This window comes from Camarhynchus parvulus, chromosome 9, assembly GCF_901933205.1.
Source record: "Camarhynchus parvulus chromosome 9, STF_HiC, whole genome shotgun sequence".
In the NCBI taxonomy this organism is placed as follows: Eukaryota; Metazoa; Chordata; class Aves; order Passeriformes; family Thraupidae; genus Camarhynchus; species Camarhynchus parvulus.
The window spans coordinates 20,594,967-20,622,141 of record NC_044579.1 but is presented as its reverse complement, the minus strand read 5'-3'; the positions used below and the strand labels follow the sequence as shown (position 1 = coordinate 20,622,141).

The following is a 27,175-nucleotide window of genomic DNA, read 5'->3' as shown; positions in this document are numbered from 1 at the left end:
CTACAGAGGGCAGAGGGGGGCAAAGCCTTCCACAGAGCCAGAAAGCTCTGAAATTACAACAGCTACTTGGAGACACAACTGAGGAGGTCACAGTCTCCCATTTATTAAATCTGGGCACCAGGAACAGCCTTGAATTTAAGTTCAGTGCTCCAGGGCAAGGGTTCATTGCAAAACTTCCTTAAAGCCCTGAAAAAGGCTGAACTGAGATATTACCATTATTTATGATTAAGAACGTGTCAGTGCTCAGCCACAAATGGAGTTGCAGTTGGATACTCATGAGGAACAGCCAGATTTCCATATCATGCACCAACAGCTGAGAAACCAAAGAGCAGCAACTTCAGGGAAGTTCAGAGGAAGATTTAACACCCAGAAATATTCCAGATGCTCAGTTAGGATCAAAATGGTCCAACTTTCAGAAGGTGCTTAAAACCAAGACTGAGAGAGGTGTAAATGCATTCCAGAGAGGAAGATGCTCTCCAAGCCCTGGTTTTACCCAAAAGCCTGGCTGTGAAAGCCTGCCCTGAGGCCCAGGGCAAGAACAAGGCAGGATTCCAAGCTCTGATGGAGCTGCAGGTTTATCTCCTCATATCACAGGATTTGTGTGCAGCCAGGCACCATGGGGCTCTTGGCACTGCTGGTTTTACATCCCTCTGTGCTGGGATGTGCTGGGGCCCTGCCTGGTTTATGAGGAGGAAAAACACCTATTCCATTTTTACCAACTTCTTAAAATCCAGCTGCAAAAATGTATTTTAAAACTTTGCTCGTTATCATTTATCAATCACATGAATCATCAGGTGAAAAGATCTTGGGGAAGTTCTGTGATGACACTAAACTGAAGGGAATTGCCTGCTCTGAGACCAGACACTCATCAGCTGCAGGGCACCAGGCTCTGCTTCACCAGGAAAAGTCACTCCACACCCCAAAGGACGTAGCAGAGATGAAAAGCAGCAATTACCTGGATATTGCAGTGGGGAACTGATTAGCTGGATGCTTTCATGAGTCACTTTGTAAGTCAGACCTCCCAGAGCCTCAAAATTGCGAAGCACAGCTTAAGTAGGATCACAGAATCCTTTAGGTTGGAAAAGCCCTCCAAGATCAAGTCCACTCATTCCTCCAGTGCTGCCAAAGCCACTCCTAATCCATGTCCCCAAGTGTCACACCCACACCTCTGTTAAATCCCTTCAGGAATGGGGACTCCACCACTGCCCTGGACAGCCCTTTCTGGGAAGAAATTTTCCCTAATATCCAATCTAAACTTCCCCTGGAGCAACTTGAGGCAATTTCTTCTTGTCCTGTCTCCTGTTCCCTGGGAGAACAGAGTGACACCCACCTCACCACAACCCCCTCTCAGGCAGCACTACAATTTACAAGACTTCTGATTGTAGAATGGTCACTGAAATCTCTTTCTCCAGAAGACAAAGCAGAACCTGAAAATCCATGTAACCACAGATTTCAAAATTGAACTGAGTCCCATTTGAACTCTCTCACAGCCTGCTACAGGCACTAACAGCAGATTCTTTCAAGACTCCTGTCAGAAGCAGCTCTGCAAATGCTACAGCCAGGAGCTCCAGGGCTTCTGATGAATGTTCCCAATTGCAAGTTTTAAGATGTTTTACCTGCAGCTTTTCTCATCTTTGGACCATTTGTAATGGCTTGTTCCCCTGTTAACTTGCTCCTGTTTCATACTGCAAGGTAATACTCCCCCACATCACAACACTTACACAGCCCATTTTCTACACCCCTGCCTGTTTTCACAAGCTTCTATTACCCTTATTATTTTTCAGCCTTGTGGGCTTTGCCAAATATCCCAAGACAAAGTGCACAAGCTCCAGTTATTGAAGGGTGACAGCCACACAGGCCGGCACAGTGGTCACAGGAATTTAGAGTGCAGGACTAGAGCAGCTCCAGGTGATAAATGCTCCCAGTATCAACACATCCTTGTTAATTACTGCTGTTTCTGCATGGCAATTCATTAGGTAAAACTGCTCCCAAGGCAGAATTCCACCCCAGTTCAAACAGAATGCATGCCTGAGTATTGCTTTAACCCCTCTTCACAAGTCTTGGAAGTAATTCAAGCCTGTGCTCACATCTGTTGCACAGGACATTTTTAATGCTCCTATCAGGTAACCTTCACAACTTTCCTTCCCCAGAAGGAAATGCAAGAAATCATGATCCAACCTGCTTTTTCTCAGGCAGAAAGGAAAGTAGATATAAAAAATATTTCAGCTTTCAAATTTCAATGCCCCAGGAGTCAGCCAGAGCCAAGTGGAGCATCTGATGCTTCCTCCTGCCATGGACTGAACACAGCACACTGAGCTCTTGTTTGCAGCTCGGAGCTGCAGGAGGTGTTCAGGGCATCACTCCCACAAATTCAACATCCCCCAGCTTTCCAAGGCAGCCCTGCATCCTACAGAACTCCAGTCTCCTGTAAAGGTAAGACATGCACTCCAAACCACAGCAGGAAGAGGTTACAGCACAGGACACTGAACTTAGTCCTGACAAAATTTCCATAGAGCAGGATTTCTCTTCCAGTCCTGCTATCCAGGCATCAAATATCAACCACAAGAGTTTATTTTGCAAAGCAAGGCAGCTCACACTGACAAATCCAAGCCTAATTTTAATAAATCTTGGGATTCAGTCAACATGACACTGCTAAAATAGGGAATGCTATTCTGGTTTTCCTGCATTACAAATGCACATGCAGTTTCAAACCACAGAAAAGGGCAGAGAAAAGCAGGATTTGGAGATAGTCTTAGTTCCCTGTGTAACAGTAACACCAGAATCCAGGAAGCAGCAGAAAGAGGAGGAAGTAAAAGGCTCTTTGTTCAATAATCCATTTAAGTCAAAGTGAACCTGAAAGTGTTAGGTAAGTTGAAAGTGAAACTGGGAAAGAGAGACATGACTGATGTCCTGGTCCAAAGGTCAAGGGACAGCACATAATAAAACTGATGTACAAGTAGAGATTTTAACTGTAGGTAAATTAAAATGTCCTGCAGGTGAATATCTTTTAGCATATGGAATAATAAATCTTTAAATTATATAGTACAATACTTTGGAAATCATCCCCTCAGTATTTTCTGAAGCATACTGTACTGCTTTAGGTGTCTCAGGGTATTTTCCTAAAGAACTAGGATAAAATGACAAATCAAGTGCATTTTTGGGCTGATATTCAGAAATTTGCTACTTATCCCAAATTCTTTAAATTCAAGTATCTTCCTTTACAAAGACACTCAATAATTTAGCTCAGATGAGCAGTAACTCTTGATTTATTTTTTTTGGCATAAACTATATTCTTCAGAAACAGGATCCTGCACTCTGATTTTGGAAGATTAAATACTTTTGAACAATTAATTCAAATACTGTGTGTTAAGGTACAAACTTAAACTTAGAACTATTTTCACAAGGCTGTGCTTCCTAAGAATGAACTGCCCAGAAGAGCAAATTCCATCAATGGAAACATGACCCCTTGAGAACAACTGTGAATCCTCCAAGTTCTGGTACCTGTTTAGTGTGAACAAGAAACCTTCACCTTGATTAACACAGAGCTGCTTGTCCACACTTAAATCCCCTAAATGTGCCCATTGCCTTCTCCTTTTTGGCACAGCCTGAATTCTCAGGATTTCTATTCCTACACTTCCCAACTGCATGAAGTCCTGAAGGGTCACCAATGTTGCAACCATGGAATGGTTTGGGTTGGAAAGGACCTTAAAGCTCATCTCACTCCACCTCCTGCCATGGGCAGGGACACCTTCCACTAGATCACAATGCTCCAAGCCCTGTCCAACCTGGCCTGAGCACTTCCAGGAATGGGGCATCTCCTCTTAACTAGACCAGCAATAAATTAAAAAACTCTAAATAGTAAAATGTCAGAGATAGCCAAGAATGCTGAAAGTCTTTTAGCGACCTAAGATGACAGAACTCAAAAGCTTTGTTAAAAGTTGGTAGAACAATAAAGTTTAAAGAGCTGACCTCTATCAACACTTTGTTTCCAGTGCTTTCCATGGATGGTTTGTTTCCAAACACTCCTTCCTTGTACATCAGAAAAATGTTAAGTGGTTAGAACACGAAATGGGAGCAGCTGGGTTATCTTGAACAGCACACTGTGTTGTTTTTACCAAAAGTGTACCTTGGCCAGAACATCCTAAATGAGTCAGGGCTCTGCACAGCTCACCCTCACTTCATATGTTCCTGGAATAACACAATTCCATTTGTTTTGCTAAGAATTTTCTCCTTCACAGGAAAAGCACCATTAAACAATGTGTTCTTTAAATCAAAGGTGAAACTTGTGTGTTTTCTTCCTCCTCTGACATCAGATGATTTAAAAGATTCCCCAGAAAGGCTGGAGGGATCTGTTAAACCCTGGCAAGAGATGTAATGCCAGCTTGGAGAAAGATGCCATCAGAGACACTTCCCAAAACTGAGAGGGATTGGAAATCCCTGATTGGAAAGTGAAGCATTCCACCCTCATAACCCAATTTTTCTGTAAAACAAAAAACACAACGAAGAAAGCAAATGCCAGCTAAGTCTCTCATCTTTCTAACAAAGAACTCATTCAGGTTGTGTTGATCCAGAGATTCCAAAATCCCAAATATTTTAGATAACATATCCTTGCTCTTGCTGGCAATGACACACATCCTCAATCTTCATCAGTGTCTGTTTGAAGACAGAACAAAGATGAATTTTTCTCTGAAATGTCTAAGCGTGAAAGTAACTATGACTTTGAGCACCTTGCCTAGCAAATGAAGACAGTGGAAGTGTGAAGTGCAAAGACAACACAACAGCTGCATGGCCAACATGAAGCATGTAGGACAGTCTGAGCAAGTCACACTTTTCCCCCAGAGCTTGGGATCTTTGCAGTCTGAAGTTATTAGAGTTCCCAGAAAGCCAAGAGAGATCCATTTTCCTTTGAAGCTCTCCTTGGCACAAGGCACTGCACATATCAGAAGGCTCAGGCACCCAGACACAGATGATACAGCATTAAAAAAGCCTTATAAACTCATCTATTTCATGAACCTGCATGTAGAAACTTTGTCACTGCCACGGGCATGTTACAACTTTCTCCCTAGAGTGAACTAAAGCTCCATGAAATAAAAAGCTCTTTTAAGGATCTGGAGTAAAACCCAGGGATGAATCCTTCTTCAGCCAGTCTTTATAAGAGATGTGGTGTTGAGATTTCAAGAGAAGCATCTCCAACTTTTACACCCCATCAATTTAAGAGCTACAGGACAAGTAATCACTGAATCACTTCAAAAGTACTTCAATAACTTCATGAAGTGTTCAAATGAAAGACCCCAAATTCTGTGGCAGATGAAAATGCTGTCAGATCATGCTGAACAAGCACACTCCAACCTATTCAACCCCTGCACTGATATTGCTTAATCAGGCTCAAACTTGCTCTTTGGGAGTCTGACCTAATAGTTTTACCCCAGCTTGAGACAACAGGGAATACAGAATATTCCAGGGAAACTCAGGAGGGGTTCTCCCACCTCTCAGGTAGGTCCAGGCTCCCTCAGTTTTCATGTATTCCTGACTCCTTTAAGAGCAGATCACTTCAGAAGGGGGACAAACACAAAGTTCAGAGAAATTAGGGATCCTTTGTTCACTCTCCTGGTTCATAGCAATGCTCTGCATCTCACTGGAGCTCTGGGAAACATCAGGGAAGGAAAGTGGGAAGTGCTGCTGCAGTTGCTGCAGTCAACCACCTGTGCTTTTGATCCGTTGGGGCAACAATTAACCAAAGAATACAGGGAAGAGACAAACTCACAAGGCTGCCATCACTCTCCCTCCAGAGCAGGAAATACCCACAGACAGAATACTGCCTGATGAGCACAACAGCCACAACATTCACCTTCCCCAGCTCAGGAAATGGGAAAACTGACAGCACATTCCCTCTGCCCACAGTATTGGAAAGAACCCCTCTTAAAAGGGTATGGAAGCTGTAATACACTGACAGCTGAAGGAGGGACACATGAAAAGAGATGCATTGTGACAGGCACTTAGGGTGTGACTTGTCTTCATGGATTTTCACTCAGAAACCACTCCTTGAACAGCACAACCTGGACACCCACCTGAGTGGCACACAGCTCTTCTCTTAAATCCAACAAACCCAAACTCTTGGCCCATCTGAAATACTTGTTGGGCTGAGGAGGTTCAGCCTGGAGAAGAAAATTTTCCAAGGATACTTTTCTGTGGCTTGTGGATTGTAAGAAATACTGAAACAGTTTTGACCACAGCTTGCAGGGACAGGACAAAGGGCAATGTTTTAAACAGGAAAAGGGTAGATTTACATTTGACGTAAGGAAGACAATTTTTAAAAAATTAATTATTTTTTCTTCCTTGTGAGGTCAGACACTGGCACAGGGTGCCCAGAGAAGCTGTGGCTGCCCCACCCCTGGAAGTGTCCCAGGCCAGGCTGGACAGGGCTTGGAGCAACTTGAGCTAGTGGAAGGTGTCCCTGCCCATGGCAGGGGTGGGACTGGATGGGCTTTAGGTCCCTTCCAACCCAAACCATTCTGGGGATTCTAGGATTCTCTTGAAATTCCAGGTTTAAAGCCATAACAACTCCCCTAATGTCAGAACAGCATCTTCAGTTTCTCAAGCTCCGATCCTGGTGAGAAAAAAGAGGTGATTTTTCTCTCAAGGAAGTTATTCTTCCTCACAGTACCTACTCAAAGAACCTCAGTTCACATTTTCCAAATATCTGGGATACTCCACCCCCACTCCCCATAGTTTTCAGAAATTTGGGGAACCACTGGACTTCATTTTATCATTTTCAGAAGGCACCTCTGGGTTGAACAAGGCAGTTCTGGAGCAGCTCATACTTTGGGAAGGGATAATTTAGCTCCTTAGACAAAGCCTTTATTCCTTGTCTATTTTCCATGACCCTCAGGCTTTATTACCTTCAGCAAAGAGATACTTAAGTCAGTTTAATGGTTCTCATACCCATCAAGCTTTTATGGTCCTGCCCTGCTTCTGCTTGTGTGTGAAGAACAGAACAGCAGTGTGTGTGTGGCCACAGAATGACTGAGATCAAGGAAAAACTCTAGTTACAAGAGAATTTTTGCAGGTTTTTTTTTCTTCCAACCAGATCAAATTCCCAACTTACTACACGTCCCAGCCACACACACAGCCATAACAGCCAGGGTGTGAAAATGAAGCTGTGGAATATCAGCACTGCTGTGAGGAGAGGGGATGGTATAGGTTTTACTCCTTGCAAAATTCTGCTGCCCAGGCCCAAGTGTCAACAAAACCTACTCTACACTTTTTACACACAGATCCTTTTTAATGCTGGGAAATTCTCTACAGTGGTGAATGCCATCACTGCACTGAATCCTTCCCTGCAAAGGGAAGAGCTTTTTTCCTATAGGACATGAATGTGCCACAGACACAAGTCACTCTAAAGGAGAATTATGGATTTAGGAGTGCATTGGAAGTCCCATTTTGGGAAAGCAATTCAATAAGAGGTCATGGGAGGCAGCTAAATTAAGATCACTTTTGACAAATGTTATGTTGTTTAATCCAATGCTATAAAAAGTAGCTCGCGTGCCAAGGGCCAAGTTTTTGAGAACTATTATTAAATAAGAGCCAAGAAATAAAAAAGACAGAACTGTTTGGCAGTGAAAGGGACCAGAAGAAGGCAGAATTCAGAAAATGGTCCCAAAATACTAGAAAGAAGCAATTTTTTTTTTTTGGTTTTAAGTAAGAGAAGCCAGGCTGGGTCAGCTGGAGGTGATCACCTGGAGAAGAGAAGGCTCCAGGGAGAACTTGGAGCCCCCAAAAGGAGCTTCAGGAGAGCTGGAAAGGGACTTGGGACAAGGGATGGAGGGACAGGACATGCTTTAAGCTGCCAGAGGGCAGGATTAGGTGAGATATTGGAAAGAAATTCTTCCCTGTGAGGGAGGTGAGGCCCCGGCACAGGGTGCCCAGAGGAGCTGTGGCTGCCCCTGGATCCCTGGAAGTGTCCAAGGCCAGGATGGACAGGGCTTGGAGCAACCTGGGATAGAGGAAGGTGTCCCTGCCCATGGCAGGGGGTAGAGATCTGAGGTCCCCCCTAACCCAAACCATTCCATTATTCTATGTCATGTGAGAGAGAAGAGCACCAGAAACATCTGATTGTGCCAGAAACAGACCAAGGTGGCTCTTTCCTTTGAGCAACAGATTTTCCTTAAAGGTAGCAGAGAATAAATGGGTGGCAGAAAGATTCAACAATAAAATTCAGCAGCTTCACCGTTTCCCAATCAGGATCTTCAAAAATTGATACCCAGGCCACAAAAAAAAAAAAACCAGAATGAGTTGAAATTCTTATAGAGGCTTATTTTTTTGCAAGAAAGAATTAAAGAAGTTGTCAAATGAAAAACCAAAGGCAATAAGACACCCAACAGAAATGACAAAAATAAGTGGTAAAACGACCATTGTACTGGGAATTTGGCAAAAAGAGCACTTGTGATGATTGCAGAGGAAGGGATAGATGTAGAACACATTTAACACAGAGATACACGTAGGATACTTGTAAGATACACATGGGATACATGTGACGGACATGTGGGACATTTGCAATATTTTCATCTACACCCACCTTGCTCCTTAAGCCTACCTATCCCCATTTCAAGGTATTTCCTGAACACAGGTGCTGTATTTGGATAAATTCAGTTCTAAATGCCAATTCTCATGCTTCAGTCGCAAAGCATAAGGAAGGCAGAAACTATGCCCTGTCTTTTGTACAGCCATGCATTTGTAAAAGATTTTTAAGATAATTCCAGGTGTTTTTCAGCAATTTGCAGGGGACAAGGTTGTGAGTGGGAAGACAATGATATGCTGAGGAAAAAAAAAACCAATATCATTTTCTACTTAGAAGAATAATAAACAAAAGTATTCAAGGGTGATGACTGAAAGCACTGGTGGAGAACACATGCATTTTTCTTCCATATAAGATTGCTGTTAACTGTGGCTGAAGGAAGCATCCAAACTGCTTTTGCTTTTCATCATTTGCACATTTTGGGGAGAAGGAGGTTATTGTAAAGCCAGGTTTGGCACCCCCAGCCTGCAGCACAGTTCAAACACCTGCACACAAACCCACAACTTCATGCAAACATACCTTTAACAGTTTTGACAAAAACTTGTTTCTCTTTACTGGGGTCTTTTTCTTCTATTAGAATTCCGTGGAAAATGCGCCCAAACGTGCCTGGGAACAGAACATCCAATCAGTAAAGTAAAGAAACACTGATAACATTAGGAGTATCTTAAGCAAACAGTACATTTCAGAGCAGAAAGTGAGGAATGCCTGCAGTTAAATGTCTCAATAAAGTCACCAAGAGAGAACCCAGCTCCAGCACAAGGGGGATTCACAACTACAGGCAGCAAATGCTGAAGTTTTACATAAATAAGGGGAAAAGCATGAGAGTGAACTAGTGATAGCACTCAGTGAAATTAAATATCAATATGATGATGGTTTATTTGTGGCACTTCAGTCAACTCCCTGCACTAAGAAGTCCAGCTCCATTTTCTTACCCATCCAGTCTGGAATTCTAAGCCAAGGCACTTCTCACAGGGACTAAGTTCTTTTGGAAACATTCACAAGGAAACAGCAATTCTAGCCAGCCAGCACACATGGAACACTTTGCAACAGCCAGCATCACCATTATTCACGAGTTTCACCTCAGCTGGAAGGTGCTGGGGTTGTTTGGGGGTCATTCAGACTCTCCAGCATTTTTCCATTCACAAGACGTTACTGATGCTACTGCAGGAAGAGGAGCTAACTCTGAGGAGCTGGGCTGAGAACAACTGGTAACACACAGAGAATTTAATTGGCTTTTTACTGCTCAGCTTGGCAACACCTTCCTGCACCAAGGTGTGCATCATCTCCACACAGTCTATTCCAGCATAACAGCCCCTTCCCAAGGATTCCTCCTGCCTGACTAGGTTGAAAGATCTTTGACAGTATGAAATACAGGTCTTGTTTGTTTCTAAATACCTTAAACAGGAGCAGTGCAACACTTCTGTCACCTACCCTGAGGCATGACAGGGGTTTTCAAACTGCAATCTCACTAAGCAGCAGCTGAACTCAGGAGTCTCTCAGGCAACACAACACCATTAATTACCCAACAGCAACTAAATTCCTTCTGTCTTGGTTCTTGAAGACTTTGAGAAAGTGCCTAAATATCTATTTCCAAAATGTAAAAGCAGGGTGAAGCTACAGAAGCTACATGAAGTTTATAATGAATCTGTGGCCAAGATCTGTAAATATGTTCCATGTATGCATTTACTTTATCACCTCCTTCCACTCTGAAGATCTTTTGCTCTTCAATGGCAGAGACTCAACACCACCATGATCCTGAACTAAAATTGGTCAGGTTTTGTAAGTCCTCTGACATGTGGATGTGGCACTTGGGGACAGGGGTGAAACTGGCAGTGCTGGGGGAGTGTTTGGACTCGATGACCTCAGAGGGCTTTTCTAACCTTAATGACTCTGTGATTAACTTTTGAAAGTTCTGACTCAAAGTAACAGCTGGAGGCTAAGAAACGAGATCCCAGGATTAACTGGGTCCAAACTGCATTCAACAGCTCCTTATGCTTCATCTGGCAGAGCAGGGCAGCTCTGCCACCAAACATCTGCAGCGTTGCTGGGGCACTGAGTCACTTCTAGTCATGGTGACTCCCAACATCCCAGCTCCAGGCAGCCCAGAGCAACACAAAGCACATCCCACATGCCAAGGAAGGTTTTTGCAGAGCCCACACTGGGAGTGAGCACGGAGCTGCCACCCCAGAGGTTCAGAGACACACACTGAACAAGAATGGGAACATCCTCCACTGCTGCTCAGACTAACACAGAGCATTCTGCCTCCAAAGGATGTTTATCTCCAATCTCCAGCTTTGGGAAGTTTGATTTCTCAGGGAACAGAGACTTCAAATTGCAGTAGTAAAGGTGAATGACAAAGAAAATGAAATATTTAAGCCTATTTTTCAAATTCAGTATCAACAAGAATTAATTCATGTTGTGCATGAGCACTTTCAAAGTGCACAGTAAACAAAGAGTGAAGAATTCAGGAACTGGATGATCCTTGTGGGTCCTTCCAGCTCAGGATATTCCAGGAAAAAAATCAGGTAGTCTCTGAATCTTTTATATCAGGCTTGTAAATGTTGCATCTACCAATTAGATTTCCAAAGCAAAGTTATCAAACTGAGACACCGAATTTGGACAGCTGAAGTTCTTCTGGGCTTTGGGTTGGTTTTGCTTTGATTTTTATGTTGTTGAGAGTAGCTCTCCTGTAGGAACTCCCAGAAGTGAGTTACCTTGGCACTGAGAGCCCTGAGTGATTCCCTTTCACCCCAGCCAGCCATCATTTCAGGGAGCAGGTTATTAAGACAGACAAGCTCAAGGACTTACTGAGCATACCTGGTCACTCCCCCAGCCTAATTAACTCTGGAAGCTGCTTTCCCCACCCCCACACCCCCAATGCAAACATAACTCATCATTCCTCCCATCCACCAAAGCTACAAAGATCAGAAACATCATCCATGAATGATTTCTGTAAATAAATATCCATATCTTTGTATTTATATATCTACATCACGTTGTAGGAATGAAGTGTCTGAGAGCTGTAAATACCTTCTTGGAGCACATCTTTGAGGGTGATCCTCTCCCTGGAGATGGCTATGTCCTTCACTTTAGCTTTGGCCTCCATGAGAGTGACACTTTTCAGATCATTCTTCTCTATCCGTAATGTGGGATAACCTGAGGAGCCAGCAGAGCCAAACAATCCAACATAAATACCCTTGGAATGAGAACAGGCAGAGCCAAACAATCCAACAGAAATACCCTTGGAATGAGGACAGGCACAGGGCTTCACCTCTGACCACCTATGCCTCCACACACCAGGGAACAGCACCATCTTAAGTATATATTAATTTAAAAAATATTTAGGTATTTAGCAAGGAAAAACACAAGAATAATCATCTGCAGGGAAAAAAATTACACAGGAATTCTCCGTAGTGTCATGCAAACAACTTTGATTATTAACTCTGGGTGAAGGAAACTCCTGTAGTGAAGGTGATCAACACTGCACTGCCCTCAGGAGGAGGAAACAGATTGTTGGAGAACTTAGAGCTGGGAAGATGCCTTACCCCAGCAGAACATTAGCAAACTACCAGTGCCCCCTTCTGGCACTTCCAGACATCTGGATACACCAGCAGAGTCAGAAAACCTGGAATATTTTTGTACATGTGTATGAATTCTTAGAGAAATCTTGAGAATTACTCTGATTATAGTTTCTTCAAAATTTAAATGTTATTGAAAGCAAAACTATGCAACTGTGGAATGCTTTTTTCACACATCCAATCTTTTCTCTTCTCCTCCTAATCTGCACTATTTTCAGTGCTACTGGGGTGTCCCAAAGCAGGTTAGAGACACTGGGCTGTCCCCAGCAAACAGGTGCCACTTGGGCACAGTGGCCACCACACTAGGCAGGGTGAGGAGGGTTGAACCACAATCCTGGGCTTGGTCCCCTGCCCTTGGCCAGAGGATTCTGGGGGACAACATTCCAGCAACTGGAACTCAGCCAAATTAACCCGAGTCACTTGGAAAGCCAAACAAAAACCCTGAGGTTGACAGGACATCAGCAGCTCAGCCTGAGCTGGGATAAGACATTGAGAGGCTGGAGAGTGTCCAGGGAAGGGAATGGAGCTGGGGAAGAGAATGGAGCACCAGGAATAGCTGAGGGAGCTGGGAAGGGGCTCAGCCTGGAGAAAAGGAGGCTCAGGAGGGACCTTGTGGCTCTGCACAGCTCCTGACAGGAGGGGACAGCTGGGGTGGTCAGGCTCTGCTCCCAGGAAACAGGGATAGGAGGAGAGGGAACGGCCTCAAGTTGCGCCAGGGGAGGTTTAGATTGGGCATGAAGGAAAATTCCACTTCCCAAAGCATTGTCCAGCCCTGGCACAGCTGCCCAGAGGCGGAGACCCTACCCCTGGAGGGAGTTAAAAGCTGTGTGGCACTTGGGGACACGGGTGGCCTTGGCAGTGCCAGGGGAACAACTGAACTTGGTGATCTGGGAGGTGTTTGCCAACCTAAATGATTCTGTGATTCTAAGAGATGGAAAATAAAAAGGCTGGAGAGGGACTCAGGTGACAAGAGGGAAAGCAGCTCTAGGATAAGGTCTCTTCCAAACTCTGTGAAAAGGAATTTTTTTAACATTTCATATATTAAATTTTTACAAGCCTGTTTTTAAAATGTATTTGGTATAAGCATTAATCTAAAGGCAACTCTTAGCAAGAGAAAGATGAACTCAGATGACAAGTCAGTTTGGGTTTTTTTTAGGGAGATACAGTACAATTTAGAAGTGAGCCAAATCTCTCCCAGAGGTGCAGTTCAACCTCAGGTAAACACCTGCTTCCACAAATGGGGAGGAAAAAAGGAGAACACAGGAGGGCTGAGATGACTTTACTGCTGTGCTTCCTCATGATGGGACAGTCACTATCACCAAGTGCCATCAGAGGACAATGGGAGAGGCTTTGGGATCTTATTAGTTGGATTAAAAAACCCCATGTGTGTCCCTGTGCTGGAGGCCACCTTCCCTCCAGCTGGAACAGTCCCGTCCCTGGAGCAGGGCTGGATGGGATAGCCCTCCCTCCACCAGACAGTAATTCGAGGAGTAAAAATTACACAGGTAATAAATACATTAATTAACAACAGAATTAACTCAGACTGAGAGCATTTGGTCTGTTCAACGTGGAGGAGACTGAAAGACCTGGTCCCAGTCTGCAGCTCCTCCCAAGGGACAGCTCTGGGCTCTTCTCTCTGTGACCAGGGACAGGAGGACTCCAGGGAACAGCTGGAGCTGTGTCAGGGGAGGGTTAGACTGGAGATCAGGGGAAGGTTTTTCCCCCAGAGGGTGCTGGGCACAGCCCCAAGGCTGCCAGAGCTCCAGGAGCTTTGGGAAAACACTCCCATGGATGCACAAGGTGGGATTGTTGGGTTGTCTGTGCAGGGCCAGGTTGGACTGGATGATCCCTGTGAGTCCCTTCCAGCTGGGGTATTCTGTGATTCTGTGGTATCAGTTACCAGCTCAATATCTAAACTGCTGCCACCCTTCCTTTCCTCTCACTGCTCTCTTCAGCTATTTTATATCATTTCAAGCAAAGCTGTAAGCAACAGGAGATGACAGGAATAACAGAACCATCAGGATTCATGCACATGGCATCACCTGCTTTAGGAACTGATCCCAGGGCTGGGTGGACACATCTTGTTCTCCCTCCTCTGCTTGGACTGCACAAGGCAGGCTCTTCCCAGTGTTAAAACACAGCTACTGGTGAAGTCTGGCTGACTGCTCTGGGGGCAGGAGAACAACCCAAGGCACAAACACAGCCCCATGCTCATATGACCACACACATCTCCCTGAACTCACTCCTGACTATGGCGTGGCTGGATAAAACACACTCTGTGTGAATTCAAGAAGCAAAGTGACAGAGCCAGAGAATTATTCACGTTCTTCTCTTGCATTTGCCACCAAAGCAGCGTGGCAGGAGGCTCTGTGCTTAGATTAACACTTACTGGTTACTGGGGTGGCGTTGTTGGGCGTGTCAGCCCGCAGGTACTGCGTGGTCTGCGTGGAGGGCTGCGACAGCCCCTGCGAGCTGCTGCTGTCACTGATGCTGTGGGGAAACAAAAATGCACATCAACATCACTGCTTGCCACTCCAACACATTCCAAATTAACCTGTCCAGGTCAAAAACAGGAGAGTTTCCAGGCAAGACTTCAAAAACTCTGCTCTTTTAAAGTCGCTCACACATGAGAATGTATTTCAGGTGACTCAAAAATCTTGGCATTAAACATGAACAGCTTCCTCCTATTTGCTCTCCAGAACTTGCTCTATCTTCTGGTACTTATTCCCACTTTGGAATAATCAAAGTGACAAAACATTCCTTGCCAGAACCACCCTGTAATACCAAGAACAACTATTATATTCCAGGAAAGATTTGCACACACTTCTCTCATGGCACTGATGTCCCACTCAAACAATGGCTCTATTTCACAGCCTACCCCACTTTGTCACTCCCCTCCCTAAGGGTACCTGTTGCCCCTTCCAGCACCACCTAAAATGTGCTTTTTGAGATGCTTTTTTGAGCAGAAGGACCCAGTATCCATGAAACAGGTAAACCACAGCCTAAAGCACAGCAGGTCACTTCTGTCTTATTTTCACAGTCAAAACCCTACAAAAAGGGCTGTTGCAGCTGTAATGGACCAAAATTCCTGTTAGCAGGTCAGATGGCAGGGCCAAAAGCTTTTTTGTAGTTCTTCCCCTCCAAACACAGACAAACATGCCCCAGTTTGATCCAACTTCAAGTGGGTTTTCCACTGCTGACTGTTCTGGGAGGACAAAGAGGAAACTGATTTGGGATACAACCTCTGCTTTGCCAAATAATCAACATTTAAAGTTTCTTGGGCTGCTGCTGAGCACTGGCCAAGCAGGGCCAGTGGATGCCCTCCAGGCCCACTGCTACCTTTGAAGCCAGGCTTCCCTTAAAAAACAGAAATTCAAGTCCACTCTTCCCCATTATAGCACAACCACAGATGAACCCACTGAATTTTTTCTTTGGAACAGAATCTACTGGAATCTCACAATGCAAACTTACTCATTTATAGCTGGCCTCAATCTCTCCCTGGAACTTTTTTTTTTACAGTTATTCCCACTTCCAGGTGCAGGGTTTCAGCACAGCATTTAGCACGAGCCTAAAAACCACAGATGCTGGTCTAGCTCCTCCCCTTTAACTTCCTTCAGAGTTTTTGAATGAATATTCTTTGGTGCTGGCAACTTATTACTGCTTATACTGTTCCCACTATTGCATCCCCGAGCTGCCTCAGTATGATCCACTCTGCAGCTCCCCAGGAAGGGGAGTCTTGGCATGGCCACCACATCAAACACCAAGGCACAACTTGCATTTCCTTTTCTTGCTCTGGCTGGAAAAACTCCTTTTGTAACCTGATCACCCACTAGCCCTGCGGATTCCTTTGGCTGGAGGCAAGTGTGAGGAAGGAATTATTCTTTTAATGCCTCTTGCAAGACTGAAAAACTGCCTTTTGGGTTGGCTTCGTTCTGGTTTTTAGGTTGAACTCACTTCCTGAGCTTCCTCACTTGCATATTCTGTCAGCTATTTGAACGATGCTTTCTTGCTTTAATGACTCCCATTATCCTGCTGTTGGGCCATGCCAGCTTTCCTTGGCACTTTTCCAGTGCCTTTGCTGTGAGGTTTGCAGCAATTGCTGTGGACTTCCAATACAATGTTCCTAAATAATCCATGAGCAGCCTGTAAACTCGGCTTGAGCTTCCACTTAACAGCCCTCCTAGGTTTTATTTAGTTCTGGGGGTTGAAATTAAGAGCACCAGTGGGTTTTTCCAGGGTCTGTTGCTCCTGGGAGGTCGTTAACCCTAATGACATTGTCATATTCCATTCAGGAACCTTTCACAGAAACAGTCTGAGATTATTATTCAGCAAATCAGAAATTCTTCCTTCCCTCAGTGAGTTTGTTCAAAGCAAGTCCCAGACCTCCTGATTTTCAGGCACATTTTGCTTCTGTTACACCTTTGCTCTGGCACTCCCTGAGCACATCCAGGCCAGGCATCTTCAGGCTCAAAAAATAAGTCATCACATGGTGCTTGAAGAGCTAAACCTCAGGAGCTGCACAAACTTCATAAAATCACACAATGGTCTGAGTGGGAAGAGACCTCAAAGATCACCTCATTCCAAACTCTTTCCACAGACAGGGAAAGTGCCCTGGATTTATCAGAATCTAGACAATGATTCAGAGAGCAAATTATTAACACCTGCAAACCACTAACATTAGATGGATTTTTAGCTTTATCTCCACAGAAAGTCAGTTGGTTTTTTAGGATTTTGACCTTGTATCTCCACAGAAATCCAGTGCAATGGAGTAGAGGGGAGAACATCTGATCACACTACTGGGCTGGACACCTCAACACCTCACTATCCCACACTGTTAATGGAATGTTCTTCCTGCACATCCTTTAACACCTTCAGCTGATCAAAACCCCTCCATCAGACAAGCAGGCACAAAGGAATTGAGGAAAGCTGACAAGTTCATTTGGTTACAATTGAGAAACCACAACTGCTCAATGCAGTGGCACTGCCAAAGCCACATGGGCTGGGGACACCAGGGGAGGGAAGGGCAGGGAGAAAACTGAAAGGAACAGATGAATGGATAAGGAGGAGGATGAAAAGATAAAGCTACTCCATGAGGCTGCAGGCAGCACAGAAGCAGTTCAAGACATCCTTTAGTTCAAGATATCCTTTCACAGGGGTGACCACCCACAGGCTGTTTTCCAAAGGATCCAGTTTCACACTGCCTGCTCCTGAACAGTTGCATCTGATGCAGGCTGTTCACACAGCCTCAGTCCACCTGCTTTTCCAGCCTCCCTTCTCCTCAGTGCTTAATCCCCACTCCAAAGACCGTGGATTCATGTTACAGCACCATTTTCCATGCATGGGCTACGTTTTTTCCTGATTGGAAATATATTTGAGAGAGCTCAACACTGCCAGTTTTATAACCAAGCAGTTGTAATGCTGAGACCCTAAGGCTGAACTGAATACTGGAAAATCAATCAAAGTAGGGAAAACTGAAGTTCAGCTTCCTGCAGGTGTCAGTAAAACCCAAATGTTTTCATCCAGTCATGTAAAACATGGAATGGTTTGGGTGGGAAGGGACCTTAAAGCCCATCCAGTTCCACCCCTGCCATGGGTAAGGACACTTCCCACTAGCCTAGGTTGCTCCAAGCCCTGTCCAACCTGGCCTTGGACACTTCCAGGGATCCAGGGGCAGCCACAGCTTCTCTGGGCATCCTGTGCCAGGGCCTCAGCACCCTCACAGGGAAGAATTTCTTCCCAATATCCCTAATATTGGATATTTCCTAATATCCCCAATATTGCAATTTCCCCCTATTTCTTCCTAATATCCCTCCCTATTTTACCTAAGGCAAAATAAAGGTAAAAACTATCTGGCAGTGGGAAGCCATTCCCCCTTCTCTTGGCATTCCAGACCCTGATCCAGGAGCCCCCTTCAGGCACTGAAAGGGGCTCTAAGGTCTCCCTGGAATCTTCTCCAGTATGAACACCCCCAGCTCTCCCAGCCTGCCTTTCTAGTGAGCCCAAATCAATTTTTCCTTCAACCCCGACAATCCCTGCAGATCTTATTCTGTCTGAATCTTCCCACTCCACACAAATATTCTGGCAAAACCTGAACAACCCTTCCACCTCATAAACAGCAGAGCACCTGCAACTGCTGTCTTTCTGCAGCACAGCCCTCACCACAGCCCCACACAGGCAGCATCTGCTACAGCCTGGCACTGAGAGCACAAACTGCAAACCACCACAGAGTGCTCATTTTGAGACTGAACTCCCACTAATCTGAGTAAATATGTCCCAAAACCACACTGGGAGAGCTTGAACACATACCTGTCATCCAACTCTATCCTTTTCATGCTGTGGAGGTGCAAGACAGCCAGGATGATTGCCACCAGGAATATCACAGCACAGCACACACCCACACTGATATAGAACACCCGGGTCGAAGTGGTGGGAGCTGCATTTACAGGATCAACTGCAACAGATGTGGAAAGTTACTGAACCCTTCTCAAAAAAGGAGAAAAACCAACAAAAAGCCCTAAAGAAACAACATTTGTTAGTTTGTTATGGCAACACAAGCAGAGGGGCTGGAGGCAGAGAAAGGCAGCAGCCTCAGATATCCCAAATGTTCTCTAAGGTATCCTGGAGAACAACTGCCCTGGAAGAAACAGTGGGAGGTAAAGAGAGCACTGAGCACTCTTTCCCACTGCTTTCCAACAGCATTTTGGCAAAAACACTCCCATTTTGGGTATTATGGAGCCACAGTCAGCCAATGATATTTCCAGCTAGAAAAGGAGGAAAGGAAACTACCTCATTCTATCCCTTCAATAGTGATAAATGGAAACAGCAAACCAGACAGGTCCCAAGGTCAAGAAAATAGATCAGAGACATGTACAGAAACCAGAGCCCCTAAGATGTGATACAAAAGTTGTTACAAGAGTTGGAATAGGATTTTTCCCTCTTCACCAGTTAAAACAATTAATTACCAAAAACCCACTGCAATACTGGGTATAGTACAGACTACCTGGGGACAGTTTTCATAGGGAAAGCTGTGGAAGCAAAGCACATAAAAAGTTTTTCAGTTTTTAAACCCCAAGTTGTACATTCAGGATTACTTACAGATAGCCTTGCTGCTGTTTTTATCAGCTGTTGGAGATTTGACTTCTGGTTCAAGCTCTAAAGAGATGAGAGAAAGCCATTAAGTTTGGAGCACATTTATGATTGCAGCCCTTCACATTGTCTCAGATATGGAAAAACAGATCTGCTTTTCCAAAGGGAACAGCTGATTCAAGGACTACACTAATCCCTACATTTCCATTTAAACACCTAACCAGGTAGAATTAAAATCACACTGAAACACATGTTCAGAGAGGCAAAGTTTGAACCCACTGAATCCTTGTAAAACCCTACAGCTTGTCCTAGGTCCAAAGCAGCAGCAAGAAGAGGTGCAGAGAATACGTTTGCTAAGGCACTAAACAAAGACCTCACAGAATCAGTTCCTACAGGAGAGAAAAATCATTGCTGAGGTGTTCAGTGAAGATTACCCTGACCTTTTGGAGGAAATCCTGGCTTCAATCTAATGCTGCTCACCCTAGGAAGGGGTCAGAGATGCAACCACAGGCACTGTGCCTTCTCAGCTGATGCCAGTCAGGAGTCAAAGAGTTAAAACAGAAGCATGGAAGAGCTGATGTGCATTTAAATACTCATAAATATGCAAGTGAAGGCAGGAGGACAACACAGCTCCTGTGAGTTGCAGTCCTTTAGAAAGTGGGTAAATCTTCACTGAGCTTACTCTGAGTCTGGGTACCAAGAGGAGCAGTGCAAACCTGGGGAATGCAGGACATGCCTCCAGATCAACCCCCCTGAGGATGTGCAGGCAGCTGAAGGAATCCCATGGATTTCTGCAGCTGCACAGGCACAGTCCCACTTGCACACCCCCCTTCCTGCTCTCAGTTGTGTCCAACAAAGCACAGCCCCTTCCCACTCCTTGTTGAGCCAGTGCAGCTTAGGAAAAAGTAATCCAAGGGAATGAAAAATCAAAGAGTTTTTCTTTTTTTATCCCTTTTTTGAACTTGAGGAGGAGCTATCAGGAATGCCCTGAGCAAAACCACTAGCAAGTTCCTGCATATTCCCAACTTATGCATTAAATTCAATCAGAAAGCCCCACATGCTCTACACCCACCAATACACACCAAACAAAGCCATTTTTTTGGTTTTATGAACCTGCAGAAATGAGATCTCTGTAAGGAGCACTTCTGATGGTTCAGGCAGTGGCTCTGTCTCACCCCCCAGTGAACTGTGTGGTGCTTCTGGAAAGCTCCATCACACATGCACAGCTCAGTAAGCTGTGAATGGCTCAGCAGGGCTGACTTCCCCCACTTGGAGTATTTGAAAAAATACCCAAGAAAACACGAAATAAAGGTAAAAACATCAACATTATCAGCCAGACCTCCACTTTACTAGAAGGAGATACACACTTTGAATTCAGAATGCTCTTCCTGAAGCCTAATGCAATGAGTACCCCAACATTATGTGCTACAAGGCATGGTTGACTCTTCCATCCACACCTTCCCTGAGCTCATCCTTTGATATTTATACTCAAGAAAAGTGATAAACCCCTCTTTGGAAAGACAGCTACTGTCCACAAAAGCTCCAGGTAAGTTGAAACAGGCAGAAGGAGCATGCAAAGAGAGAGGTGGCCAAATACTGCCTAGGAGTGGAACACCACAGGCATTTTTAAGGAGGGCACAGCTCCTGGGATCCTCCAAAATAATCTCCTGATGCCTATGAAAATACTAGAAAATCCTAGGAAAATTCTAGGAAGTAGCAACAATAAACAGGAACAATCCAAGAATAAATTATGCTTGCAGATTGCAAAGTGGTAACACAGAAGAGTCAACTAAGGATTTCCAAAATGTGGATTATTTCCCAAGATCATTTTGTACTTCACATCTAACAGACTAACACCTCCTACACTCACTAAACAGCAAATTTTATCACAATTTATAAACTAAGTAGATTTTCTTGGTAATTTTTAGGACCATTTGAATTCTCAGAATGTGGCAGTTTTGAGGGAACCGATTTCTTCTTTCCAAACAGAGAGAAAATGTTTTTGTTACATATCTGTTAAAAGGTCAGTGCAATGAACTCTTGGGGAAAGCTGGTTAAAGCAGAAGCTGATGAATGAACAAAAGACCTCATTCCTCTCTGAAAGGCAGGATTTTACCTGGTTTCTTCCAATTCTCCCCAAAATTCACTGTGTTCCTCCAGTGCTGGATCATACACTATCCCACTCCCTTTTCCAATCATACTTCAACAGTGAAAAACTTTAAAATATCTGAAACTTAATCTCTTACTCTTGTAGCACATTTTCCTTCGTTTGAAATTTAAAACTGTGATGTTTTTCGAGGAATTTATTGTTAAGTTGAGCTGCATCAGTATTGTGACGTCGGAGTCGAGTCTGCCGGTGCAGGAGAGTTCAACACGGAACACTGTGAACACAACACAGGGGTTACAGGGGAGTGGGGCACTCTCAGACTCTGAGATAACATTTAAATAAAGGCCTTTTGAGATAATGTTTATGAAGCATATTATAGACATCATAAATTATCAGATTATAAAGAACTCTGTACTAAAAAATGCTATTTTAGTCTTCACGCCTCATCACTTCAGCTATTAGAGCATTAAAGGACATGATTTTAAATTAATTGTTGTCAGTTTTATTAAGTGTTCACAGATCACTACAACTGCATTTGTGGCTAAATGGCCATTATTCATCCATCAGCTGGATGGGAGTGGGGAGTTTACCTGAGAGGGTGCGAGGAACTTCTCCCTGTAGAGAAATGTTGGCCTGGGGCAGAGCCATAGCCATGGGATCATGGACCTGAAATCCCAGTTTATACTCAACCTGTAACAACAGTTGGGAGAGAGAAAACACATCAGAAATCTGTCCTGGAGTATAAAGAAATACAATATCCCTTTTCAGAATTCTTCTTGAAAATAAAAAGCCACACATGATTTTCAAGGAGTGCTGGTAATTTTAGGCATCCATATTCCAAGTTTCTTATGTGACATTTTAGTATCAAGACTTTTGTGACAGCTCAAATTAAGAAAGCCAAAACAGAATTTACTCTTGAAATAATTCCTTAAAATCTGGGGCAGAATTCAGAGTTCTTGTATTAAAAAAAAATTTCCCCACAAACTTCACTCAATTATACTTTTAAACTTGTTCAAAAGCCAGTTTGTTAAAGCTGCTAGAATTCAAAAATTCCCCCTCCCACAGTCAGTTTAACAAACAAAATTGCTTAGAAATAGTTTATTCAACTATAGTCAAGATTTTGTTTCCACTTAAGAAGCTGACTCTGCAAACATTAATTAAAAAAAAAGTACAGGACCTACTCTAAGTCATAAGCTCCTCTTGGAAATTCATCCTACCCGTCCACTCTCAGCTGAATTAATTTGTTTGACTTTGTGCCAATAGTTAGGTTTTCCCCTTTTCTAAAACAGAATATGGTTCTTTTCTGATATCAATTTATTTTTCAGTCAAGATGCCAAGGGAAGAGACACAACCCTGTTTCTGAACTCCTCCAAGTCACACTACACCAAGTTAGAGAGAAAGATGCTGAGGGATGGAACCCCAGGAATGGGGAAGCTCCAAAATTCCTCCTCAGAATCCCAGCCAGGCCCAGGGAAACACAGGGCAGGGCCAGCAATGCAGGCTGAAGCTGTGACAAGGGAATTCCTCTCAAATGACAAAGTGACTGAACTGTGCATGTGCAATAAGGGATCAAGACTGGCTGGCACTCAACCCAACCCCACTGCAGGCCAAAAGTCACTCCTCTTAACAAGTTACACCTCAAAGGGAAGAACAATGGCAGGAGGAATCTTCAGGACCTGCACTGGTGGAGTTGTTTAATACTACTGCTCCTGCTGCAGCCTTACCTACTTCAGGGCAGAAGAAGAACCATCACTCAAGTTTAAAAGAACAGAGTGAACATCTGGCAGAGACTAAACAGATCATTTCATATATGAAAATAAATTGTTAAGTAACTGGAAATGTTTCAGAATGTAAGAGCATACGCAATCTCTCTGACAGCTGCTGCTGCATGCTCCAGGCACAGTGATTAAGTGACATAAAAAGCATTTCCATTTAATCAGGGCTCAGCAATAACACACTGGATGCTGCTTTTATAGACTCTCCTTGTCTCCAAGCATATGTTTCTAGAAATCTCTACAACAATTGCTCTACATATGATTTCCAGAGGCTTCAGCTCATGGCTGTCCCTTCTGTGTGTCCAATGCACCAAGGGAAGAGATTCCACAGCCAGTGACTTGTATGCATACATGGACCTTGCCAGGAGCAAGAAGTATAAAACACTTTGAAATAAGTGCTTCAACTTTCTAAAAAAAGGAACAGCTTGGACATATGCCATCTTAACTTATTGCCTGCAGTCACATAAGTAAGTATTTTGCACCTTGCATATGCTAATTTTTTCAAAGAAAAAAGCCATTAAATGATAGCAGTGGGTATTCACCAAGGAGAACAGCTCATGTCTCAAGTACCCAGAGCAGAAGTCATGGCTGCTCACCTTGGATTTGGCATGCCAGGTGAAGTGGAGATTGTTGGTCTCGCTGGGTATCAGGAGATTGAAGGACAAGGCATAGTGATTAACCACATCATTCCTCACGTAAGACAACTCTGCATCCAGACCTGTAAGAAGAAAGAGAAGAGTAAGACAGGGAAGAACAGGACCAAACACATTAGAACAAGCAACTTTCAGGACCAGCAACTCCACTTATATCTGCATGTTTAAGCAAACACTTCCTCCAGTCCATAAATTCCAAGGCAGGTTTGGAGACCAAGGCTCACAGCCAGCAGCTCTCAGAGTGCTCCAAAGCCTTCCAGAGCAATCACTTCAGAGAGGTGCCACAGCCTAAGGAACAGGTAAAAGCTGGAATGTAGTGGAAGGAAACTCAACTTTCCACACAAACATCCAGGAGAGTCTTTACAGGCTCTCCTGAACATCCCCTGTTCTGCTTCTGGGGATCACAGCTCATTTTATTTACAACTATGCTCACTCAAACCAAACTGCTCTGGATTACCAGTTGGTTAATCACAGGTAATTCCTTCTGGAATAGCTCATTTCTTGAACCCAACACCCAGGCAGTACGGAATTAGCTTCAAGGTAATTAAATCATGGAATCACAGAATGGTTTGGATTTAAAGCCCCTACCATGGGCAAGGACACTTTCCACTGTCCCAGCTTCCTCCAAACCCTGTCCAACTCAGCCTTGGACAATGCCAGGGATGGGGCAGCCACGGCATCTCTGGGCAACCTGTGCCAGGCCTAACCACCCTCACAGGGAACACTTTCTTCCTAATATCTAATCCAAATCTCTCTTTTCTAGTTTAAAGCCATTCCCCCTTGTCCTATCACTGTCTGCTTGTGTAAAAGGTGAGTCCTCCTCATACAGAGTGAGAGGTGGCATTTGTACACCCAGCAATACCAACATTTAAGTACACCTAGAGACCTGAAAGCCCCACAAAACTACTCATGTCAGGGCACTAAGGTGCTTTTCCTCTCCATAAGACACAGCCTGTGGTATTACAAACACTGCAGCTGCTGTTACTTTTTGTGGCACAGGACCCAAGGTCACGCTGAACACAGGGCAGGACCCTGCAGCTTGCCCTGGGTGTCAATAGCAATTAGTGGTAGGGGAAGCACTGCTTCCCTGCAGGGGTAAAATTAATGCCAGCTCCATGTCCTCAGGACAAAACCACACTGGATTTGCAGTCAGTACCATTTGGCCTTGTCTCATCCTCCAGTGCTCCCAGTTAAATGCTATCAAGGCTCTTGGACATGCCAGGAGAACAATGGGGTAAATCAGACATTGAATATTCCACGGTGACAGAACAGAGCTCAAATCAAACAGTCATAGTACAAATGGGGATGGAGATAGCAGATTCTGGGATGCCTCCTCATGGCCTGCCAGTACCTAAAGGGGGCTTTTAAAAAACACAAAAATGTTTTTCAAAGTGAGACAGTGACAGGATAAGGGGGAATGGTTTTAAACTAAGAGAGAAGAGATTTAGATGGGATATTAGGAAGAAACTCTTCCCTGTGAGGATGCTGAGGCCCTGGCACAGGGTGCCCAGAGAAGCTGCGGCTGCCCAAACCCTGGAAGTGTTCCAGGCCAGGCTGGATGGGGCTTGGAGCAACATGGGATAGTGTAAAGTGTCCTTATCCATGGCAGGGGGTGGAACTGGATGAGCTTTTTCCAACCTAAACCATTCTGTGATTCCATGAATTATTATTTTTATGGCTAGAAAGTCAAGAATATTGGAGAGGCTGTGACTTCAAGATGACAGCATTTAAGGCATCTTGAAATCATTTCAAGAATCCAGGGAATAATGAAAGGATGGCTTTTCTTAAGAAATTAAAGAAAAATTAATTCAAGCCAACCATTGAACTGTGTAGATAAGCTGCATTTGAAGAAAGAGAGCAACAGCTCAAGAGAAGTAATTCCTCCTGTTTAGTGCAAAAACTGGGTACAGATCAGTACAAAGTAACATTTTCTCTTATTTCAGAACTAGATTTAATCCATCTTGTTTCCACAAGGTACAAAAAAGCAGACAAGATGTTCCTCTTCATTCTTATTGCTGTTAACCACTTTTATTCCCTGCTGGCTCATCAGGGTCCCAAAACTTAACCAAAACGCCACAGTTTAATCACAGGTACTGGGGGTGGTGAGGGGGAGAACCCCAAAGACTGGCTGCACAAAAGGAATCAAGATAATGGAGTAATCCCAGGGAGAAATGATCTCACATGAGATGTTAAGCAGAAAAAGATGCAGGTGCTGCTCTAAGTGTTTAATGTAAACAGCCTGAGACAGTTCTTGTACACACAGTCCCTATTTCCACTTAAAAATAAATGGGAAATGCAAAAATATATCCACCAGCAAAAAGAGGGAGGAGGGGGAAGCCCACACAGCCCCAAAAACAAAACTAAATTTTGAAAACACATAAAAGCAACAGCAAACTTCAAAAATTCCTGCCTGGATCATTGTTACATGTCTACATGTTTACACATGAAACCCAACTCAGAGTAAGCAAACACAGGAGTGTGGAGTAGAGCTCACAACTATCAGACACTTGGCATTAGATCCAACCAAGATGGGAAGGTTTAAAGGTAGAATTTTCATTCAAATGAATGCCATTAAGTACAAATAATTTTTAAAACTAGGGAAACAATGTGAAACAATGCAACTGGAACAAGGAAGCTGCCTCTGGAATAAGGAAAAGCTTCTTTTGTTGATAAATAGTCCCAGCATCCAGAGGTTCACAGAAGCATTTCAAAATTTCAGGATGATAATCCTTGATTTAATAGAAACTGTGTAGAGAAACTGGTCACTGTAATCAAATGGGTACAACAAAATAGCCTATTGCAAAACCCAGCTTCATAAGAATAATATAAAATGCAATCCTAACTGAGGCTGTCAGAAGTATCTTGATGTGCAATATCATCCAAAGGTGTACAAAACCAAGTTACCCTACAGAAAATCAACCCTCTACGCTTTAAGAGTGGTACAACACTGAGTAATTTCATTTTATAGGACACCAATGCTTTGTGCCTGTACTGGCAGGAAAAGCTCCACACTAAGAGGAGACACTAATTATATGAATTTCACAAGCAAAATATAAGAGCTTCATGAACATCAATGCTGTGTTGTATTTAAAATATTATGCTTCAAGACTGACATAGAAAAATAATTCCAGAGGTTTTGTACTACAGCTCTGAATTCCTAAAAAAAGGCAGAAGATTGTTTGGCTCAAAGTCCTGTTCCCATCAGGGAGCTAAAGAAACTGCCTAGGGAAGGATTCAAACCTGAGAACACAGTGACACTTTACCAGTAGATCCTCTGTGCTTCCAATGTCCGTGGATAAATTCCTCAAAAAGGCTGGAGTGGGACCTTTTAAAAGGGGCTGGAGTGCCAGGAGGAGGGGGAATGGCTCCCCACTGCCAGAGGGCAGGGTTAAATGGGATAT

The 27,175-nt window shown here is 43.9% G+C and overlaps 1 protein-coding gene across 2 annotated transcripts in view; it reads right to left on the bottom strand.

Moving 5' to 3' along the window:
- The window catches only part of RYK (receptor like tyrosine kinase), a 55,672-nt gene that overhangs the window by 14,004 nt on the left and 14,493 nt on the right, over positions 1–27,175 (bottom strand). Inside the window, exons 2-9 of one of the 2 annotated variants that reach the window (XM_030954372.1) lie at positions 23,718–23,839; positions 21,937–22,036; positions 21,486–21,620; positions 19,249–19,305; positions 18,460–18,604; positions 14,543–14,643; positions 11,606–11,731; positions 9,095–9,181 (exon numbers count right to left, since the gene is read on the bottom strand). In XM_030954372.1, the coding sequence (XP_030810232.1) occupies positions 9,095–9,181; positions 11,606–11,731; positions 14,543–14,643; positions 18,460–18,604; positions 19,249–19,305; positions 21,486–21,620; positions 21,937–22,036; positions 23,718–23,839 (873 nt within the window). Of the gene's footprint in view, positions 1–9,094; positions 9,182–11,605; positions 11,741–14,542; positions 14,644–18,459; positions 18,605–19,248; positions 19,306–21,485; positions 21,621–21,936; positions 22,037–23,717; positions 23,840–27,175 lie in introns of both variants that reach the window. The other variant, XM_030954371.1, reaches the window with a different exon arrangement.